We start from the raw sequence: 20,949 nt of genomic DNA on the forward strand, positions 1-20,949 counted from the left end.
TTACCACTTAATTGGTTTTCAAGACTTAAAAGTTTCCTCCAGTCTTTTCGCCAATTTGGGATTAGATGAAGTGACAGCGGTACCCAACAGTAGAATCCAGCACGTGTAGATGTGGAGGTGCGGTGTGGGGAAGAGCAGCGGCTACACTGTGGCCTAAGGAAGGCGTCATTCTGCCAACACACCAACCATGCAACAGGTGAGCTGATTCAGAATTCTCTCGCCCTGCTGATTGGAATAGGAAAGCCAGACAGCATCCATTTAGATGGTGATCATTCCACCCTGTTACTAGACTAACAGGGACCAACACTGGTGAAGTTCACAACTAGTTAACAATTAGTCTCTTAATTTAGTTCCAAGAATTCTGTGTGCAATTCTAAATACCAGTATAACAAGAATTTGCTAAAACATGACTTCCACACGTTGTCCATGCATCTCTCAACTTTAGGCAGCTTCATCATTGACAAATCAGATCCAGCTTTGCACAGGCTCCTTCCTAGCATACATTAATGCCAAACAAAGGACTAAGAAAAATAAATCATCACCAGCCCAGCCCTGGGCGGAGTGTACACTACCCAGCCTGCCAGGAATGGGAGTGGAGGGCTGCGACCTTCCAAGTCACAGAGGTCTGAGAAGATCTGGAAACCAGACATTGGGTATTCCTTATGAATAACGCCAGCCTGAATGTGCACAAGCCACCCTCTGTAGGTACTCTATGCCCAAAGTCCCTGCCCATCCTTCCTGCACCAGTCTGCCCATTCATCTCCACTGCTTGTGGAAACCCTGCTGCTGTTCATCTAATGCCATGGCTAGCAAAAGACCACAAGGAAAAGACCACAAGGTACGGTTCTCCTGAGATGTACTTTCCCAACATGGTAACTGTAGAATGAAGGCAGAGAGAGGATGGACACTTGAACATCATCGCAATCGATGCCCCAAAGAGAAAGTGCACCCACACAAACCAGGCAGCATGGAGGCTGCGTACTGAGAACCAACTCGCCCAACATGTCATGGGTACGTCACCTCTCACTGTCTTGGTTTCCACATTTATTTAACATGCGCAAAGTGCTTACTCTGAGTCAGGACTAGTCTAAGGTACAATTACCCTCATTTTACGGCTGAGGAAAGAGACCTAGAGGGATGAGGTGTTGTGATTTATAATAATATGTTTGGTTTTCATCTACTGTTCCTGGCACAGAGCTCCTAAAACCCTAGGAATTTGCCAAGTAAGGAGAGCGACAAAGGTGTCTTTTGTTATGTTAATGAGGTAGCTCCGCCTGCACCTAAGGAGGGGGGCACTTTATTAGGGGGTTGGAACTTTCAGCCCCACCCTCCTGACCTCCAGGGAGGAGGAAGGGCTGGAGGTTGAGTTCACTTGGCAATGGCTAATGTTTTAATCAATTGTGCCTAATGTATCAAAGCCTCCATAAAAACTCAAAAGGATGGAGTTTGGGGAACTTTGGGGTTGGAAACCACGTGGAGATTTGTGGGGGAGGGGGGTGGTGGCGGCATGCTGGAACAGAGCATGCAAACTCTAAACCCTTCCTCCATACCTTGCCCTACACATCTCTTCCATCTGGCTGTTCCTGAGTTATATCTTTATATAATACACTAGTAATCTAGTTAAAAAAAAAAAAGCTTCTCCAAGTTCTGTGAGCCACTACAGCAAATTAATCAAACCCAAGGCAGGGATCGTGGGAAATTCCAATCTATAGCCAGTCTGTCAGAAGCCCAGGGGACACCTTGGACTTGGCCTGGGCATCTGAAGTGGGGGAGGCAGCCATGTAGCACTGAGCCCCTTAATCTGTGAGATCTGTTGCTATCTCCAGGGAGACTGACAGAACTGAGCTGACTGGTATCTGAGGATGGTTTGATGGTGTGTGGGGAAAACCCCTACACACTGGCATGGGGAGCAGAATGCTAAGTATTCTGCACAATGTACAGCAGGAAATGGTAGAGAAGGACTCAATCCCATCCACTGGGATCCAGACTCCAGCTCTAGAATCTGTTCTGATGCATTATATTATGTTCCTTCTGGGTAAAAACAGAAAGCTCATCTGGCTCAAACTTAGAAAATGTTATGAACAGATTCTCAGATCACACCTATAGAAACTGGTATAAATAGATCTGGCCTGAGCTCAAATTTGGAGAAGGAAATGGCAACCCACTCTAGTATTCTTGCCTGGAGAATCCCAGGGACAGAGGAGCCTGAAAGGCTACAGTCCATGGGGTCACAAGAGTTGGACACAACTTAGTGAGCCTCAAATTATATTTTTACAAAGAGAATTCTCCATGTTACCTTGATGACCAGCCAGGTTTGAGAACCCAGAAAGTTCCTTGTAGACAAAATCATTTGATTCTAAACTTATACCCAAACACAGGAGGGGGCTGGCCCTGCTCCTAGGACCCATTACTGTGAGGGCTCAACCTTGACCACTCTCTCAAAAGGCCATTAGAACTCTGGTTCTGACCCATTGCCCACCTGGATCACCATTCTACATACAGCTCTCACTGGAGGGGGTTAGCAGCTACCCCACCACTGCACTTAAAGAGCTACATGTATCCAAGACCCCCTTACTGACCATGAGTAACTAACACTTAGCCATCGCTTCACACATGCCCTCACACGCTTACTTCCATTTGACCCCCACACCCTTGTCAAGTAGCTTCAGGACCTTAGTCTACAGCCACCCTCTCTATGTAGTCTTGATTTAACAACTAGCAGATCCCAGCACCCAGTGCAGTATAGGTCAGCCTGTATTTCTGGGGTTAAGTTATAAAGTGTGCCTTTAAGGCAAAAGTCAAGTGTAATTAGCAATCACTCATAAAAATCCCTTAGCAGGGCTTTGGGCCCTTGAGAACTCAAAAATCCAAGAGTCAACCTCTTTGAGCAAACAGTCGGATGCGACTGAGCGACTAAACTGAACTGAACCTCTTTGACGTCTCTTTGCCTAACCACTCCAGCTCCCCTTTCCCTGGAGGCAGCAGAGAGCAACATCTACAGTAAGTTCGAGAAGTGCAAACCATTAAATAAAGGGATTTCTCCCTCTCTGCCCTGAGCCAGAGAAGTTGACTGCACAAGTTAAATTGAGCGTATGCTATGACTCCATTTTATTTGCTAGGCATATTCAAGGTGCTATCAGGCAAAGAAAGGAACATTAAGACCCCTGCTCTCACATAACCTATTATCCACCTGGGCGGGATTAGCCCATACCCTGAAAATGGCAGACAACAGTTAAATATTACATAACTAAATAATACAAAACCATCAGAGCTGTCAGGCACATGACAGGAAGGACTACAGACATTCAAAGGAAGAGAACGTGATATAGTATGGATTGGGCTCAAAAGGCTTTCATGGAGAAAGGCAAACTGGTTCTTACAACATGATGATGTTCTTCAGGAGGGACCGACTTGGAACTACCCAGCATTCCAGGGAAAACTGACCCTGTTATCTGAGCACAGGATAGTATGTTCTATTACGTCTCCAGTATCTATCTTGAAAGTGCCAGGGCATTCACCTGTCACTCTGTCCCTATGCTGAGTCAAGGTCTAAGGGAATCCATGCATCACAGTTCCAGTACTACTTGGTGACAAAGCTTAAATCCTGATACTACTGATAGCACCACCAACTCAATGGACACGAATTTGAGCAAATTCCAATAGGTGAGAACAGAGGAGCCTGGCGTGCGGTAGTGCAGAGTCACAGAGTTGATAAGACTTAGAGCCACTGAACAACAATATTGCTATGCTAAAATAGGGAACATAGCTAAGAACATAGTAACTGTTCTTTAATATAAAGCTTTTTTACATGAGCATTTCACCTGACTTTCCTGACATTATTCATATCACAAAAATACTTTTTTTTGTAAACCCTAAGTCATGACTTGATGGACTCACGAGACCGGCCTGTGTTAAAATTAAACTTGTCTATTTCTGCCTTCTTGCAGAGTCCTAAGATCTCCTCTAAGTCTCCCTGCCCATTTTGGCTCTTTCTCCACTCTCAGGACTCAAGGTGACCGAGACAGTCCCTGGACGATGGCCCTGGGCCATATGGCACTCTGAATGAATGCAAGGAAGCAAGTGCTTAGGTACACATCCTGGACATAGTTCTGATCCCCAGCTGGCTTCTCACTGGGCTTTTTCAGAAGGGGAAGGAATGACAGGCAAAGAAGGAAGGACCCAGAAGCTGATCCAAGGCCAGCTGGAGTAAGTGTCCACAGGAAGAGAGACCAGGCACAGATATTTAGACAGCCCTGACCCACGTGGCGAGTGGTTTAATAAATCAACCTAACATAGCACATTTCCAAAACTCAATTTCTCCAGGTCTGAAGGACACGTCTGACTTTTCCTTTTAGAGGTGAAATGAGCATGAGTCAGAAATGCCAAGTTCAAATCCAGATTCTGTTAAGATTCTGCCTAAGCACTCATGAGACTATAGATATTTAACTTTCAGCTTTAGTTTCTTCACCTATAAAGTTTCTTTATCTAGCTAGACTAGACGATCTCTAGTTCAGTAAAATTGATTTTAAGAGCAAGAGCATCACAGGTGCGAGAAAAACCAAGAGTAAACATTATAGAGTCAAAACAGAAGCAACAGTGGGCCTGGTGGGCCTTAGGAAGACAGTGGCGATCAGGAAGTTCCCAAAAAGAAAATGTCATTTGGGATAAACCCAGCATCACTCCCAGCATCGAAGATATAACTTAAAGATCTATTCCTTCTGGATTCTGTCCTGCAATCACACACAGACTCAGGTCTTCCCAGAAGAGTAAAAATGGCTGACTCACAGGATGGACATACCCACAAGATGCCATCCCATACTTTCTACCTAGTTGGGGTGACTCAACCTTAGATCCTGACCTCAGTAACTCAGCCAAACTTCTTTAATATCTAGCCTAAAAAGCCCAGTGAAGTTTTATATCTCTATTTCAGTTTTACAGTCCCCAAAGTTTTAGGAATAGCCAGTGGCTCAGATGTAAAGAATCTGCCTGCCAAGCAGGAGACATGGGTTCGATCCCTGGGTCAGGAAGATCCCCTGGAGAAGGAAATGGCAACCCACTCCAGTATTCTAACCTGGAAAATCTTAAGGAAAGAGAGTCAGATACGACTTAGTAACTAAACAACAACAACAAACATGTTTTAAGGCTCTCAGATACAATATTATCCTGTTACAAAATCTTAGAGTTTAAGATATGAAATATTTAAACAGCATCATAGAAAGTTTAACCCACAAAAATCTATGGTTTGTTCCCACAACGCTGCATTCATCTGACATGCTCACACATCTTTGATATTTTACTTCCGCCTCAATGAAGTCCCTTGTTTGAGACATTTACTTTTGCTGTAAATCTAAGATTGATTAAAGTTAAAATGCTTTGAAAATGGGGTTCATCAATGTGATTAAGCTTAACTTACCCAATGCCAATAACCTTCGATTTCACTCTTTGGCAGAGTGAGACTCATATGATGTTTAACACCTGCAGAGTCACAGGCACACAGGAGGAACTCAGCTACTGTTTCTAAATGCATCACCATTAACAACTACCATTTAGTCAGCAAATACCCATGCCAGGCAGGAATTAGGCACTTTGCATGTTATCTCTTAATCCTTACAACAAGCCTATTGAGCAGTAGTAATAGCTCCATTTTACAGATAAAAAACACTAAGGCTCAAAGTAACAGCTGTGAAATACCAAGAAGGAATTTTGAGCTTAGGTCTCTCTCACCAGTGCCCTGAAATACTCCCAATAAGCGCAGAGTTTAGGAGGCTGGCCCATAAGCTGTGGGGTCTCAACCTTACCGGCTGTTACTTTACACCCACATCCTTTACTGACAAAGGTGACAACTAATATGGGTATGGCCTGTGTGTACTGGTTCTCCTGGGTGAGGCTAGTGCTGCCAGATTACTTTACCAAAAGAAGGTGGGGGCGTGGCACCTGACATAAATCACAGCCCCCCTAGAGTGGGCTGTTGCCACACTCCCAGGTCCAGAGAAAGATACAGTTTCCTTAAAGTGGGCCACTCCTCTCTGTCAGTCCCTAAGAGCATTTCTAGAAGGCATCAGTCCCTAAACACAGGCTGCTTCTTACATACCTGCAGCAGGTCTAACAGCAAAGAAGCCCACCAGCAAGAACAAGTTTGAGCAAGCACACCACTAACTTTGGTGACAACAGAGATCCTGGCTGAAACTACCTTTTGCAAATCTCCACCCCCACAGATAACTTTCTGCCGCACTACTTCCCCCTCGCAATGTTTGCTTGAACCAGTATTTCAAGGAAACCACCAGCTTCAGTAGAGGACTAGTGCAGAGAATGCCAAGGAGAATATATTCCCTCTGCTGGCCCGTGGTCATTTCTGCACTAACAAGTTCATTCTCCATATGGGTGAATGCTCATCAACACATTGAAGTACTCAGAGACAGCAAACATCATCCATTAACTGAGTTAACAGAAATCACCTTTCATTTCAAATTTACAGCATCACAATTATTTCTGCTGAGAGAAAATAGAGTATAAGCAGCTGCTCAGGCCTGCAGACCACTCCCCCGGCCTTCCCACCCTGTACTGATTTCTTTGCTTCACTGGTAGGTGTTACTAGAAAAATCTGACTTTAAGATTCAGGCACCTACAACCTTCACCAATTCCGAAGTTCTTAATTACTGAAATCAAGATTTTTCTCTGCAGCCCTGAAACCCCATCCCCCTCTCATAAAGTCCTCTCCTGTGTGGCTGTACTTTGCATTCTTCGGTCTGTTGGTCCTGGAAGGACCTCAGCTCAACCAAAGGGCTGGGGGTCGGGGGTGCGAGACCTTTTGTGAGTTTATTTTTCGGTAGCCCAGATCAAGAATGCGGCCCCACAGCGATTAAAGCCACTAAGCTCCCAAATACCCTCTCCTGCCTAAACAGTTTGATCATGTGGGAACCAAACACTGTCTAAGAAAGGAGAAGCTACGAGTGCCGGTCTCCACTCTCTCCCTGGAGGAGCACCGCTGTGCCATGGTGTTGGGGGGGGGGGGGGGGGTCGGGGGTTGTCACTTCCAGACCTCATTTGCAAAGCCCCCAACCTAGATCGGACATTTTGCTTTAACCCCTCGGCAGGGCCTCCCAGGGCTGGGGCCCACCGGGTCTCGGGTGGCGCCGGACGCTTTGTGGCTTGTGCGGGGTGGGGGTGGGGGGTCGGCCAAACCACTAAGCGGGTCTTATTTTCTCAGAGGATCTAGTTCTGCGGAACAGGTGCTTGGTTGGGTCCATCTTTTTAAAAGCGGGGGAGGCGTGTAAAAGTCTCGCCTACCGGGGAACCTGCCCTTAGGGGAAAGCCTCGCAGGACGTGATGAAAGGTGGCTTTCCAAGTTCTGCGAGGCGCGCGAGTCTGCTGGGGAGCGGGCGGGGTGGGGCGGGGTGTTCTCTGTGAGTTTGGGAAAGGCCTGGATCTCCCTAACGACCCTCTCAGTCATCTCACCGCAGCGAAAACAGCGACCCCCCCTACACCCCAAGTCATCCCCCACTCAACACACGTGAAGCTCAGCAAAGCGTGCCACCTGCCGGGTTCCCAGCAAACATGCCCGGAGGGAAGGATCGCCGGAAAGCACTTTGTTTAAAAAAAAAAAAAGTAAACTCTCCCGGGTCCGAGGACAGCCCCGCCTGGCACCGGGGCCGCGGTGTGCAGAGTCGGCCCCCGGGTTCTCTTTCCGGGGCTGAACTGGGGAAGGCGCCGCGCCAGGCGGGGCCGGAGGGGAGGGCGCGGGGCGCCGGGCCCCGCTCCCCCGGAGCCTGCTGAGTGCCGGACAGGGCAGGGCCGGCCGGCGGGAACGCGGAGAGCCTTCGACCTGGTTCGCGCGTGGGCCGGGGCCCGGGTGGGGTGGACAGAGTCGGGAACTCACAGCCGCTTGTCCTCAGGCTGCAGCTGCCAGTGCATCGCCAGCGAGAAGCCGAAGAGGCTCCCGGAGTCCCCGGTTTTCTCGATCACATTGTCCTCGCGGGTGTCCAAGTTGAAGGCGGTGCCGAGCCGCGGCAGGAGCCCCACTGACAGGTAAAGCAGCCACAGCCGCCCCGCGGCCGCCATGGGCCGGCGCACCGAGAGGGGAGCGGGAAACTGCGCGGCCGCCCCGCGCTTCGGGCCGGATTCGGGGCTACAGCGCCGCTGCCGCCGCGGCCACCTCGGTCTCCTCTCGCCGCCGCGCCCGGCCCCACCCCCGGGACGAGTCGCGCTCTCCGCCCGGCCGCTCCCCCTCGCGGGCAGCTCCCGACCACTGAATGAGCCCGTTGTTCTCTGGAGACTCGCAGGCGTTTTATCAAGTGACGAGGACGCCGGCCCCGCCCCGGCCCTCCCCATCCCCTGGCCCCTCCTCGCGCGCCCGCCGCCGGCACCTTTGCGGCCCGCCCGGCTGCGGTGCGACCCTGCGCTGCCCCTCTGCGCCGCCCCCGCCACCCCCACACCTGGTCGGGAGGCCGCGGGGGAGACCCGGAGGCGAGCTGCGGGCCGGGCAGTCCCAGCCTGCGGGTCCTCCTGGAGCAAAGCGCTTGAATTGTGGTTGCCGTGCGGCACAGAGCCGGAAAGGCGTTTACTACCTGTTCTAAAAACAAGTGGTGGTGATGCGCCGGCAGGCTGGGAGCCCCTGGTGCTCGCCGACCCACGTGCAAAGGCTGCGTTCATTCATTCCACAAGTGTTTATGGAGCGCTTAACGCGGGCCCGGTACTTGGGGACTGGAGCTGTATAGATTGTCCTCTGTCCTCATAGACCTAACGTCAAAAACGATAACAGCACAGATTTTAAGAGGGTTGCGCAATTGCAAACGCACAGCTATTATCTCATTTCTTGCTCCTAACAATTCTATAACGTGGGTATTTTCTTTTTGCAGATGAGAAAACTGAAGCTCAGCCTTGCCCCAGTGTCTCCAGGGACCTGCGTCCAGGTGGAAAGGAGAGTTTGTGGGAAAAGTCACACTAGTGTAGGCAACTTAAAACTTGATTTCCAGGTATTCCCAGGCTGAGAAGGTCCTCATCAGTGAAGGAAGAGTTATTTAAAGTGGCACCCAGGCGCTCAGGAGCCCTTCATTCCTGCCCCAAATTCCCAGAACTAGTTGGGAGGAGAATTTCCCTGCCTAGAGACTTCTCCGAGATCAGCGTGGGTGGCCTAAACCCTCCAGCCTCCAGCACAAGGGGTGGGGCCTCTAGCGAGGTGTTGACCCCTGGTGTGTTTTTATCCTGCAGGGGTTCTTAACCCAGGAGGAGAGAGAATTCAGGTTACTCTGAATTTGGATGACAACAAAATTTACATTTTTATTTTCACTAATCCTTTAACTAATATTTAGTATTTCCTTCCTAATATTTAGCATTGGTTTCCTTTATATTTCTATGTATTTTATGCATTTAAACACATTGTTCTAGGGGTCCATGGCCTTCAGCAGTCTTCGGAAAGTGCTAGCTCAAAGATTCCTGGAATGCCTTGGGGAGCCTGCCTTGATCTTACATCCCTACTTTGGAAATAGAAGCTGAGTGAGTCCCAGGGAAGAGCTGGAGCTCTGAATATGCATGTGGGGAGAAGGGAGGCAGTGTCACGTGCCACGTGGCCTCAAGGGGTATTTGTACCAAGGGAGCAGCCTGTACCACACAGAAAAGCCACCGGAACATGACAAGGGTCCGCAGGTGGTAACAGCTGCTAGAAGTGGGGTATGTCCCACTTCTCTCCCAATCGTTATTTGGTTGTTGTGTCCAACCCTTTGGGACCCCATGGACAATAGCACACCAGGCTCCTCTGTCCTCCACTATTTCCCAGAGTTTGCTCAGATTCATGTCCATTGAGTCAGTGATGCTGTCTAACCATCCCATCCTCTTCTGCCCACTTCTCCTGCCCTCAATCTTTCCCAGCATTAGGGTCTTTTCCAATGAGTCAGCTCTTTGCATCAGAAGGCCAAATCATTGGAGCTTCAGCTTCAGCAACAATCCTTCCAATGAATATTTATGGTTGATTTCCTTTAGGATCAACCGGTTTGATCTCCTTGCAGTCCAAGGGACTCTCAAGAGTCTTTTCCAGCACCACAATTCAAAAGCATCAATTCTCCTTCCAATCAATACCTTCAGTCAAATATAGTCAAGTTCAGTAGACAGTCTTGAAGGTCATACTGTTTTAACCTGTACGTGGTAACTGTGATAAGATTGAGAAACTATTGTAGATTATAATCTAGCAAGCTAAGAAACACCTGCAATATGATTTTTCATGCAAATTAACCTCTTTTTCATGTTAAACACATACTATTCCAGAGGGACAGGTCCCAGCTATTATAGCTAGAGCACAACCTCAGTGTAGGCTGGTACTCAGCAGGAACACTGATGGGGCTGTATGGTTGCTGAAATACTCCTGAACTGGTAGATAAAAGCCATGCCATGAGCTCCCCAAATTCAATCGGCCCCACCCTGGCACTTTCCTGTGACCTGCCAACTTTCCCACAATTCAGCAACTAATAGGTTTGAGCCCTCAAGCCCTGCCTGGCACTACAAGGGCATCTTCCAATTGGGTGTGCCCATGTCATAACAGCTGTTAACTATACCGAATATCACACCCTGCTTTCAAGAGTAATCTTGCTTCCTCCCCAAGATACATTTAGTGGATGATGTTTGAATAGCCGGAGTTAGCTAGTTGATCTCAAATATCAACTAAGCTCAAACTGAAATTTTATATAATGTTAAATTTAAATATAGTGCTGTGTGCTCGGTTGCTCAGTCATGTCTGATTCTGTGATCCATGGACTGCAGCCCTCCAGGCTCCTCTGTCCATGGAGTGTTCCAGGCAAGAATACTGGAGTGGGTTGTCATTCCCTTCTCCAGGGGATCTTCCCGACCTAGAGATCGAACCCACATCTCCTGTATCTCCTGCACTGCAGGCGATTCTTTACCACTGAGCCACCTGGGAAGCCAAAAACATAGTGCTACTAATGAACAATGCTTGTGTAGGAGAAGTGAGGGATAAAGGAAAACAAGGATGAGAGTCTTGTTCTGGAGTGTGCCACATGCCCATCACGTATGACTTTTGCTCCTGCCTTCCACCTACCTCTGGCTGTGATGCCACACATACTTGAAGTTGAGTCTTAGTAATAATCCCTTTGAAGATTGTCCCCTCTTCTTGATTAACTGTAACAATCGTGTTTTGTGAATTAGTTGTCAATTCTGTGGTAAATAGAGGTAAGAGTGAAATAAGAAGTGTCTTAGAAAAGGGAAACTTAGAAGTCCTTCAGGATCTGCTGAGAACACTGTCAGCCTATAGGGCCCAAGGAATGAAAGAATCAAGAAATCTAGAAATTATGAAGGAAAGATCTGAGGAGGGAGGTACATAGTTATAAGGAAAAAGAATCTGGAAAAAGAGGAAACTTGTCTGGGACCAAAGGGAGAAAGATAGCTTGATAATAAAGGTATGCTGACCATCAGATGGCATTACACACACTTATGGATAAGAAATCCAAAGGGCACAAATCCGGTTATGACAAAATTGTGTCATAGGCCTTTTGTGATGATACCATAGAAGAAATTTTACAAACTGAAAACTTAAAAAAAAAAAAAAAACAGTGAAAGCAATGAACAGAGGCATTTGCTCAATTGACAGCTTTCGAATTCTTGTATTTTACCAATACACTTTACAAAAGAAATTTTGTTGTTCTATATCCCACTTTTGGTTGAAGAGCTTGCAATAATTTTAAACTATGGGTTACCCTTGTAGATTCTGAGAAACTCACATCATGCCTGATATATTTTCCATTTCCTGGGACCTACTTTAATCAGTCTTGCTCTCAGGTTCCCTGTTCTACTGACTTCATTATCACCAATAGCAAGGATATCATATTTGCTGCATTTAGGCAACATGGAAACTATTAAAGTATCTCTTTATTCTTCTGTGGTTGTGTTCTGTATCAACAGCTTCACATATTCCCTGCAGCCCTTTAATGAAAGCCATTTGTCAGAGTGATTAGCACGTGGCCTGTGGAACCCAAGTCCTTCAAATCCCATCTCTGCTCCACACCAGTCAGGTGACCTTAAACAAATCATTCCGTCTCTCTCCACTTCAGCTTCCCCAGCTACGAAGTAGTGATGATAGCAACCCTCCCCCAACACAGAGTCGCCTCGCCTTCAGTTCAGTTTAGTTGCTCAGGTGTGTCTGACTCTTTGTGACCCCATGGACTGCAGGACATCAGGCCTCCCTGTCCATCACCAACTCCCAGAGTTTACTTAAACTCATGTCTATCACGTTGGTGATGCCATCCAACCATCATCCTCTGTCGTCCCCTTTTCTTCCCGCCTTCAATCTTTCCCAGCATCAGGGTCTTTTCCAATGAGTCAGTTCTTCGCATTAGGTGGTCAAAGTATTGCAGTTTCAGCTTCAACATCAGTCCTTCCAATGAATATTCAGGGACTGGTCTCCTTTAGGATTGACTGGTTAGATCTCCTTGCAGGCCAAAGGACTCTCAAGAGTCTTCTCCAACACTACACTTCAAAAGCATCAATTCTTCAGCACTCAGCTTTCTTTATAGCCCAACCCTCACATCCATACATGACTACTGAAAAAACCATAGCTTTGACTAGACAGACTTTTTTTGGTAAAGTAATGCCTTGCCTTGGGGATGAATAAAGTTAGCATGCCACAAGATCGAGTGCAGCCAAATAAATAGATAAAAATAAATATTAGGAAAAGAGTGTTGTGTCCAAACCAGAACTTTCACCCTTGTATGAGCTTTAAAAATTTGGCTTTTACAAGTTAGGCACTGACTCATGGTATACCTTTAGTTTTGAAAACTAGTTTATATTTAATATATAATTTATATTTAGTTATATATAAATATAATAAATGTGTATTTATTATATACTTATAAACAATATATTCATATATTTTGTATATTATATGTGAAAATAAATGTATTTATATGTTATTTGTTTATATATAAATATATATTTTTTAATATAAATTATATTTATAAATATATATATATATATATTGCAAACTGTTCCAAACTTGGATTTCAACTGTTCAGTGGTCATTTTTGTTTCAGAAAAAAAAAAGTTTTTCCTCAGTTGCTTTGTTTCTATATATGTGTTCAGGGGTTTTCCTTCTACACTGAACCTTAATGCTTTTTGTTTTGGCTTTTTTTGGTCTAAGTCACAGCACATTTTATAAGAACCAATCTGCCTTTGGTTGGGATCAAGAGAATCCAAATTGCCAGCTCTACTTTATTTTAACACCTAGATCCATTTTATTTATTTTTCCAGTTTTCAGTTCAGTTCAGTCACAAAGTCGTGTCTGACTCTTTGCGACCCCATGAATTGTGGCACGTCAGGCCTCCCTGTCCATCACCAACTCCCAGAGTTTACTCAAACTCACGTCCATCGAGTCAGTGATGCCATCCAGCCGTCTCATCCTCTGTCGTCCCCTTCTCCTCCTGCCCCCAACCCCTCCCAGCATCAGGGTCTTTTCCAGTGAGTCAACTCTTTGCATGAGGTCGCCAAAGTATTGGAGTTTCAGCTTTAGCCTCAGGCTTTCCAATGAACACCCAGGACTGATCTCCTTTAGGATGGACTGGTTGGACCTCCTTGCAGTCCAAGTGACTCTCAAGAGTCTTCTCCAACACCACAGTTCAAAAGCATCAATTCTTCGGTGTTCAGCTTTCTTCACAGTCCAACTCTCACATCCATACATGACTACTGGAAAAACCATAGCCTTGACTAGATGGACCTTTGTTGGCAAAGTAATATCTCTGCTTTTTAATATGCTATCTAGGTTGGTCATAACTTTCCTTCCAAGGAGTAAGCGTCTTTTAATTTCATGGCTGCAATCACCATCTGCAGTGATTTTGGAGCCCCCCAAAATAAAGTCTGACACTGTTTCCACTGTTTCCCCATCTATTTCCCATGAAGTGATGGGACCAGATACCATTATCTTCATTTTCTGAATGTTGAGCTTTAAGCCAACTTTTTCACTCTCCACTTTCACTTTCATCAAGAGGCTCTTTAATTCTTCTTCACTTTCCGGCATAAGGGTGGTGTTATCTGCATATCTGAGGTTATTGATATTTCTCCCGGCAATCTTCATTCCAGCTTGTGCTTCTTGCAGCCCAGCGTTTCTCATGATGTACTCTGCATAGAAGTTAAATAAACAGGGTGACAATATACAGCCTTGACGTACTCCTTTTCCTATTTGGAACCAGCCTGTTGTTCCATGTCCAGTTCTAACTGTTGCTTTCTGACCTGCATATAGGTTTCTCAAGGGGCAGGTCAGGTGGTCTGGTATTCCCATTAGTCAAAGGCTTTGGCATAGTCAATAAAGCAGAAATAGATGTTTTTCCAGAACTCTCTTGCTTTTTCAATGATCCAGTGGATGTTGGCAATTTGATCTCTGGTTCCTCTGCCCTTTCTAAAACCAGTTTGAACATCTGACAGTTCACAATTCACGTATTGCTGAAGCCTGGCTTGGAGAATTTTGAGCATTACTTTGCTAGTATGTGAGATGAGTGCAATTGTGCGGTAGTTTGAGCATTCTTTGGCATTGCCTTTCTTTGGGATTGGAATGAAAACTGACCTTTTCCAGTCCTTCTGAGTTTTCCAAATTGGCTGGCAAATTTGAATGCAGCACTTTCACAGCATCATCTTTCAGGATTTGAAATAGCTCGACTGGAATCCCATCACCTCCGCTAGCTTTGTTCGTAGTGATGCTTTCTAAGGCCCACTTGACCTCACACTCCAGGATGTCTGGCTCTAGGTGAGTGATCACACATCATGATTATCTGGGTCGTGAAGATCTTTTTTGTACAGTTCTTCTGTGTATTCTTGCCATCTCTTCTTAATATCTTCTGCTTCTGTTAGGTCCATACCATTTCTGTCCTTTATCGAGCCCATCTTTGCATGAAATGTTCCCTTGGTATCTCTAATTTTCTTGACGAGATCTTTAGTCTTTCCCATTCTATCGTTTTCCTCTATTTCTTTGCATCAATTGGCATAGAACATTGTATACATTTAAGGTATACAATATAATGATTTAGTATATGTATATATTATGAAATGATCACAATAAGTTTAGTTAACATGCATTACCTTACAGAGTTAGTTTCTTTCCTTGTGAAGAGAGCTTAAAGATTTATTATCTTAGCAACTTTCAGATATCCAATACAGTATAGTTAACTATTGTCACCATGCTGTGCGTTACAAGCTCACAACATATTTATCTTATGAACTGGAAGTTTGTTTCTGTTGACCACTTTCACCCATTTCCCTCACCACCCACCTGTGGCAATCTTCAATCTGTTCTTTGTTTCTCTGAGTTTTGGGGTTTTTTTCAGGTTCCACATATAGGTGACATCCTACAGTATTTGTCTTTGATTTATTTCACTTAGCACAATGCCCTCAAAGTCCATTCATGTTGTCTCAAACAGCAGCATTTCTTTCTTTTTTATAACTGGTTAATATTCCATTGTGATATATATATATATATATGAAATATATATCACATTTTCTTTACGCATTCATCCATCAATAGACCCTTATTTTAAAGTACATTTAAGTTGAATGTTTCTCATTCCCTTATTATTAACTCATTAAATGTTATACAGTATTTCACATTGCCACTTTATGTGGGATTCTTTTTTCAAATTTGTTTTGAGGGAATTTTTCTAAGCCAAGAAGCCACATTTTGCTAGCCAACCAGAAATAAACTTAGACTTTAAATGAATCAAGTTAAATTTAAAGTTGAGCTCCCAAAGCTGAGGTGAAAACCCCACTGGAAAATTTGGCTTTCCATCCCTACCATCTTCAGAAACAAACATGAAGCTGTGTGTATCTCATGCCACACAAATGCAGTCTTGACAGGCTGAACTTAGAGGAGACATTTTTAAAATTTTTTCTAGCTTTCTATAAAAATATCTTCACTAGGCGAGGGGGGGGGGAGGCGGGGAGAAGACAAGCTGATTCTGAGTTAGAACTTAACCCAGTGTTCTCTGGAGTGTATTAATTCAGGTCAACGCAAGCACTCGAGAGAAGCAGCTTAGCCTCACCCACTTCCCAGGAGAGGGCCTGGAGCAGGCCCCTTTACTTCACTAGGACTCAATTTTCTAATCTGTAAAATGGCCAGAAATCTTATTTCACTAGATTGTGGTAAGAATTAAATGAGATTACCTGTGTGAGACATTGTGAGAGTACAATGTCTGCTATTAAATATGGGCTGAATAGAATAGTAGCTGTGAAAATGAAGAAGGAAATATACTAGAATATAAAAAAAGAGAGGGCTCCAGGTTAGAGATACTTAGGAAGAGGAGGCATGTGAATGAGGTCACCTGCACCCCACATTCACTTGATGTAAGTGGTCACGATAAGCCATTCCTTTTTATTATAGTTTGGCAAATGATCTCTGTCATATCATAGTTTCTCAGTGCCTGAGGTTTGGGTAGAAGCAAGTTTGTGCTTAACCCTGACTCTGGACCACTTCCATCTCCTACCAGTCTTTGCAGGAGCAACAGTGGGTTCTAAACTTAATATCGTAAGTTTGAAAGAGAAAAAGTTCAGAGGACTTTTTCTCTAGCCAGCCAGGAATCCCGGTCGTAGAAAGAGATGAAAGCTGGACATTTCCAAACATATCCTTATCTTCTTATTTCCACAATCTGATTGACCAGGGGAAGTTAGTGCTAAGGATTATCAAAAGTCATAGCCAACGTAAAAATCATTGTTATTTTGTTTTAGCTTTATCTTATCAAACATATCTTGCTGCTTATATTAAAGCAGCTTCTACCACTTAAAATGAATCATCAGACACTTCAGAGGGAAATCAGATCCTGAACTTCAAAATTTCTTCAAAATGTTTGAATCTGGAAAGCAAGCCATTTGCACACAAATAATTTAGTACTTACTACATTCGACAACACACTTGAAGGCAATGTAATACATTCTGCCCTAAGAATAATGAACAAATACAAAAAAAAGAACCACTATAAAGAACAAATAACAAGGAAATGAGAAAAATCATGCAGAAATTTGGACCACCTAACAGCCAAGAATGTGTCTATAACAATAACTTTGCTGTCCTAGATTACATGATCCAAACTAAGAGGCTAACCAGTCCTGCATTATACAAGTTATTTCCAGATACTCCCTGGTGAAAGGCAGAAAAGTGGACTCACTGATACTTACACCACATTTCATTTTCAAAACCTGTAGAAGATCAGCGCATCTCCACAAAACAAAAGGCATTGTTCTATTTCATGTCTGGAGACATCTAAGCAAGGACTTTTCGTAAGAGAGAATGTCAGGATCTCCACCAAATTCAGGATATCCCGACTTCTGACTTCATAACTGAGACCGCACCTTCATACCTTTTTTCAGCCTTGGCTGACGAACAGTCCACTGAGACCAAATTTCCTGCCTCCCAAACAAGGAATTGTAGCAGCTCATGAAACATAATCTCAATCAAAGCTGTTCTCTGGCAGGAAAAGACTAGCAGTCACACTTTATCAGATAGGCTGTTGTGTCCATACATGAACACATGGGCTTCTTATTCCTGTTGCTCATAGGAGGATGGAAGTATAGAAAGGCTAACCAGGGGGATTCGTGCTCTACCAAGTGCAATGAGCCACGGTGAATTTTTCAGCCTTGGATCCTAGTAGGAAATAGAGTCTCCACCCCATTGCTCCAGAAAGAGTTTGCTTTCCCCAAGTAGCCAACCCAACCCTAGTTGCTGTTGGTTACAGAAACCTTCAGGTAAATGCCACATTGGTTGAGAAGGGGTAAGAGAGTATGGGAGACAGTCAGCTCTTTGATTTTGAAGGCCTATTAGAATTTCCTAATTTACACTCTGTAAATAACCAAAATTCATACATCTATTTCTCTGAGACTTTCTTTATGTGTTGACCGCAGTCATCTAGCAATGTCTTTAGGGGTTATAAACAGTTTTCAATCTGCATTTCTTTAATGATTCAAATGCAGGAAAAATAGTTTCAGGGTTATGTGTATTTTTAAAATATATTCCAATGTTGAAATATTTTCAAATATTAATTGAAAATTACATATATATGTATATATTCCAGTCATCAGCCACTTAGGATAAATATTCAAAGAGAATAGTAGCATTAAGTGGACAACCTATCCATCTGCCCAGGCACTCCCTTTTCAGACTCTATCAACACTCGGCATATACCTCTCTTCTACTTTATATTGAGTAATATTATGATTTATCTGCTTATACAACTATCTGTTAAACTGTTATTTCCTTCACAGTAGGTTCCATGCTTTATTCATCTTTGTATCCTCAGTACAAGCCTGGAACATGGAAGCTACTAAACAACTGACTTATAACTCAGTTGGTAAAGAATGCCTACAATGCAGGAGACCTGAGTTCAATTCCTGGGTTGGGAAGATCCCCTGGAGAAGGGAATGGCAACCCACTCCAGTATTCTTGCCTGGAGAATCCCATGGACAGAGGAGCCAGGCAGGCTACAGTCCATGGGGTCACAAGAATCAGACATGACTTGGCGACTAAACCACCAGGGTACCTAAGGGTTTTTACCAATCGTAACTTTTATGCCAGAAGATTTCTTTGAAGTTGAAGGGGTTTTAAAGAAAGTGTGTCATATTTTCTTTAAAGGAAGCACCTTTTTAAAAAGGAGCATACCCAATAATGCACATTATTCAAAGGGCATATCCTCTCCACCCAGATTCCTCCGATCAGTAATTCTCATGGAAACAGAAAACCCCTGCATCAAGTCAGCCGCTTAACAAGGTGCCATTTTAGACTCAAGCTCTTTAATACTATAATCCTGCCAACAATTCGAAGATAGCTAGAAAAAGTGAAGGTGGATTGCCTAATCTGGAGTGGACATTCTGATCAAAAGATGTAGGGGGGACTAGAGGGAGAGGGGAGAGGAGGAGGGTGGATTAGAGAGGAGAGCATGATGGCTGCAAATCCAGAACTCCGTTGAACAAAGAAAGCAGCCAGGTTCTAAACAGGCTAGGTTCCCACAATTGGAAACTATGTTTGCTTCACTCTTTGGTTTACTGTCCCAAAGTGCTAACAATGTTATCACCTTCAGCTCTACCTTGTCCTTTAGTTACCAAACAAAGCGAAGACATGGTGGCCCGAAATAGGAAAGATTCAGGTGGTAGCTTTCTATAACCTCCCCCTCCACCACCTGACCCACCCAGTAGTACACAACAGTACATGACTGGGCCAGCTCTGCCCCCTGCCCTCTTCCCATGACACCTGGACATGCCTACATGGGAGGATGCCTAATGCCAGCTAGGCCTTCTCAGGACAAGGTTTCTGAGACAAGCATGCATGGAGTATCCTAGCAGATAGAGCTGAGGTTTCTGAACTTGAAGCCATGCTACAGATGTGATATTTTTTACTGTAATGAAAATTAAAACACTGAAGGAAATGGATTTCTGTTTGCACCTGTAGAGATGATATGATACGGTTTCAAGGTGCAATTATAGCTTACGTAGAATTCTGGAGACATGGGTAGTGCGTGAGGGAATACGGTTATAGCAATAAGATAAAAGACCTACAAGGCAAACAAGAGGAAATGCCATCCAATGTGTAAGTCCCAGTTTAATACATACAGACTATATTGTTTTATCAGTTCTCTGTGATTTATTCAATGTTGATAGTAAAATTGTCAGCCAAGTGCTATCTACCTGAAATCTGTACAGTTACTCTCAGTCATATATTTCATTGTACAGATCTCTCAATTGTTACTGAATATTATTAAGCACTCAATGAATATGAGGGTTTACTAAATAGTAAGCACTCAGTGCGTACTCAGTATGTGTGTAAGAGTTTCTTAAGAATTTTCCTTTACTTTTTCCCCCTTATTGAGTAAAGGATTTGAGAAATGACTTATAATACTGAATTCTTTCTATATCATCACAAGAAAGTGTTTGAGGCAAACTTGAGATGACCATAGAAATTTTTGACTTTCCTCTCATTGACAGGTGGGGTCTGTTTCACTTACCTTTGAATCTGAATTGGCCTCTGTTACTTTTTTGGCCAATAAACATTGGTCAAGAAAGCAGATACGACATTCTGGGACTTTCCAGGCTAAAGCATAATGAACCATAGAGCTCGTTCATTCCTGGGACTCTTGAAACACGCATTCTTGGACCCTGAGCTACCATATAAGAAGTCCACCTTTCATGATGGAACAGCCACAGAAGAACACGGAGCAGGGCAGAGGAGGGGTGGCTGGGTGAGCTCAGTGTTTTACCCATCTGTGCCAAAGTGCCAGGTGTGGGAGTGGGCCCTACAACTATCTTTGGCCCTACAAACCTATCCAGCCACCAGCTGGAAACCAAGTAATCCCTACTGAGGCCATATGAAACAGAAGAATCACCCATCTAAGCCCTACCTGAGTTCCAGACACGTAGATATTAATAAAGCGGTGATTGTTTCAGGCCACTGTGTTTCAGGGTGGTTTGTGATGAAGCAATAGATAATCTAAACAGATGTAGTATAAAGTTCCTGTGTGGGATTCCTCTGAAGGTGGGAGTTAACTTCCACTCAGCTGACCTGTCCTCTGCCATCTTTCTCAGTGGAAGCAAGTCCACAGTGCCAGGATGTGGTTGACTAACCAACTGAGTCATGCGCTTAAAGAAATGAGATCAGTTATACTTGCTGAAAAGGTGATTAGAAAGAATTTGGGAGTGATGATTTCATCGCTCCATGACTAATTCCCAATCACTCAATAATAGGTCCAAAGCATTTGCAAATACAGTGGGCTTTCTATGGTTCTCACAGCCTCCAGTATGGGGAGAAGGGAAGAACAAAAAGCAGCTCTGTCTGCCATTGTGTGGTTGGAGATGGCTTCCGTGGATCCACATGATGCTCCCTGACCCACTTCTTCTTAAAGAGTCTTTGACAGTTCCCTTCAGCATTATACGTATCCATCATCACAATGAATTTGCAAATGGCAGCAGAGACTTTCTGTTAAGCAGGAG

The 20,949-nt window shown here is 44.4% G+C and overlaps 1 protein-coding gene across 2 annotated transcripts in view; it reads right to left on the bottom strand.

Moving 5' to 3' along the window:
- ITGA6 (integrin subunit alpha 6) overlaps positions 1 to 8,480 on the bottom strand; it is an 86,901-nt gene extending 78,421 nt beyond the window's left edge. For both annotated transcript variants that reach the window (XM_069577209.1, XM_069577211.1), the window contains exon 1: positions 7,877 to 8,480. In XM_069577209.1, the coding sequence (XP_069433310.1) occupies positions 7,877 to 8,328 (452 nt within the window). In that variant the 5' untranslated portion in view covers positions 8,329 to 8,480. The remainder of the gene's footprint in view (positions 1 to 7,876) is intronic.
- Positions 8,481 to 20,949: the final 12,469 nt, after the last annotated feature.

This window comes from Ovis canadensis, chromosome 2 (genome assembly GCF_042477335.2).
Source record: "Ovis canadensis isolate MfBH-ARS-UI-01 breed Bighorn chromosome 2, ARS-UI_OviCan_v2, whole genome shotgun sequence".
Lineage (NCBI taxonomy): Eukaryota > Metazoa > Chordata > Mammalia > Artiodactyla > Bovidae > Ovis > Ovis canadensis.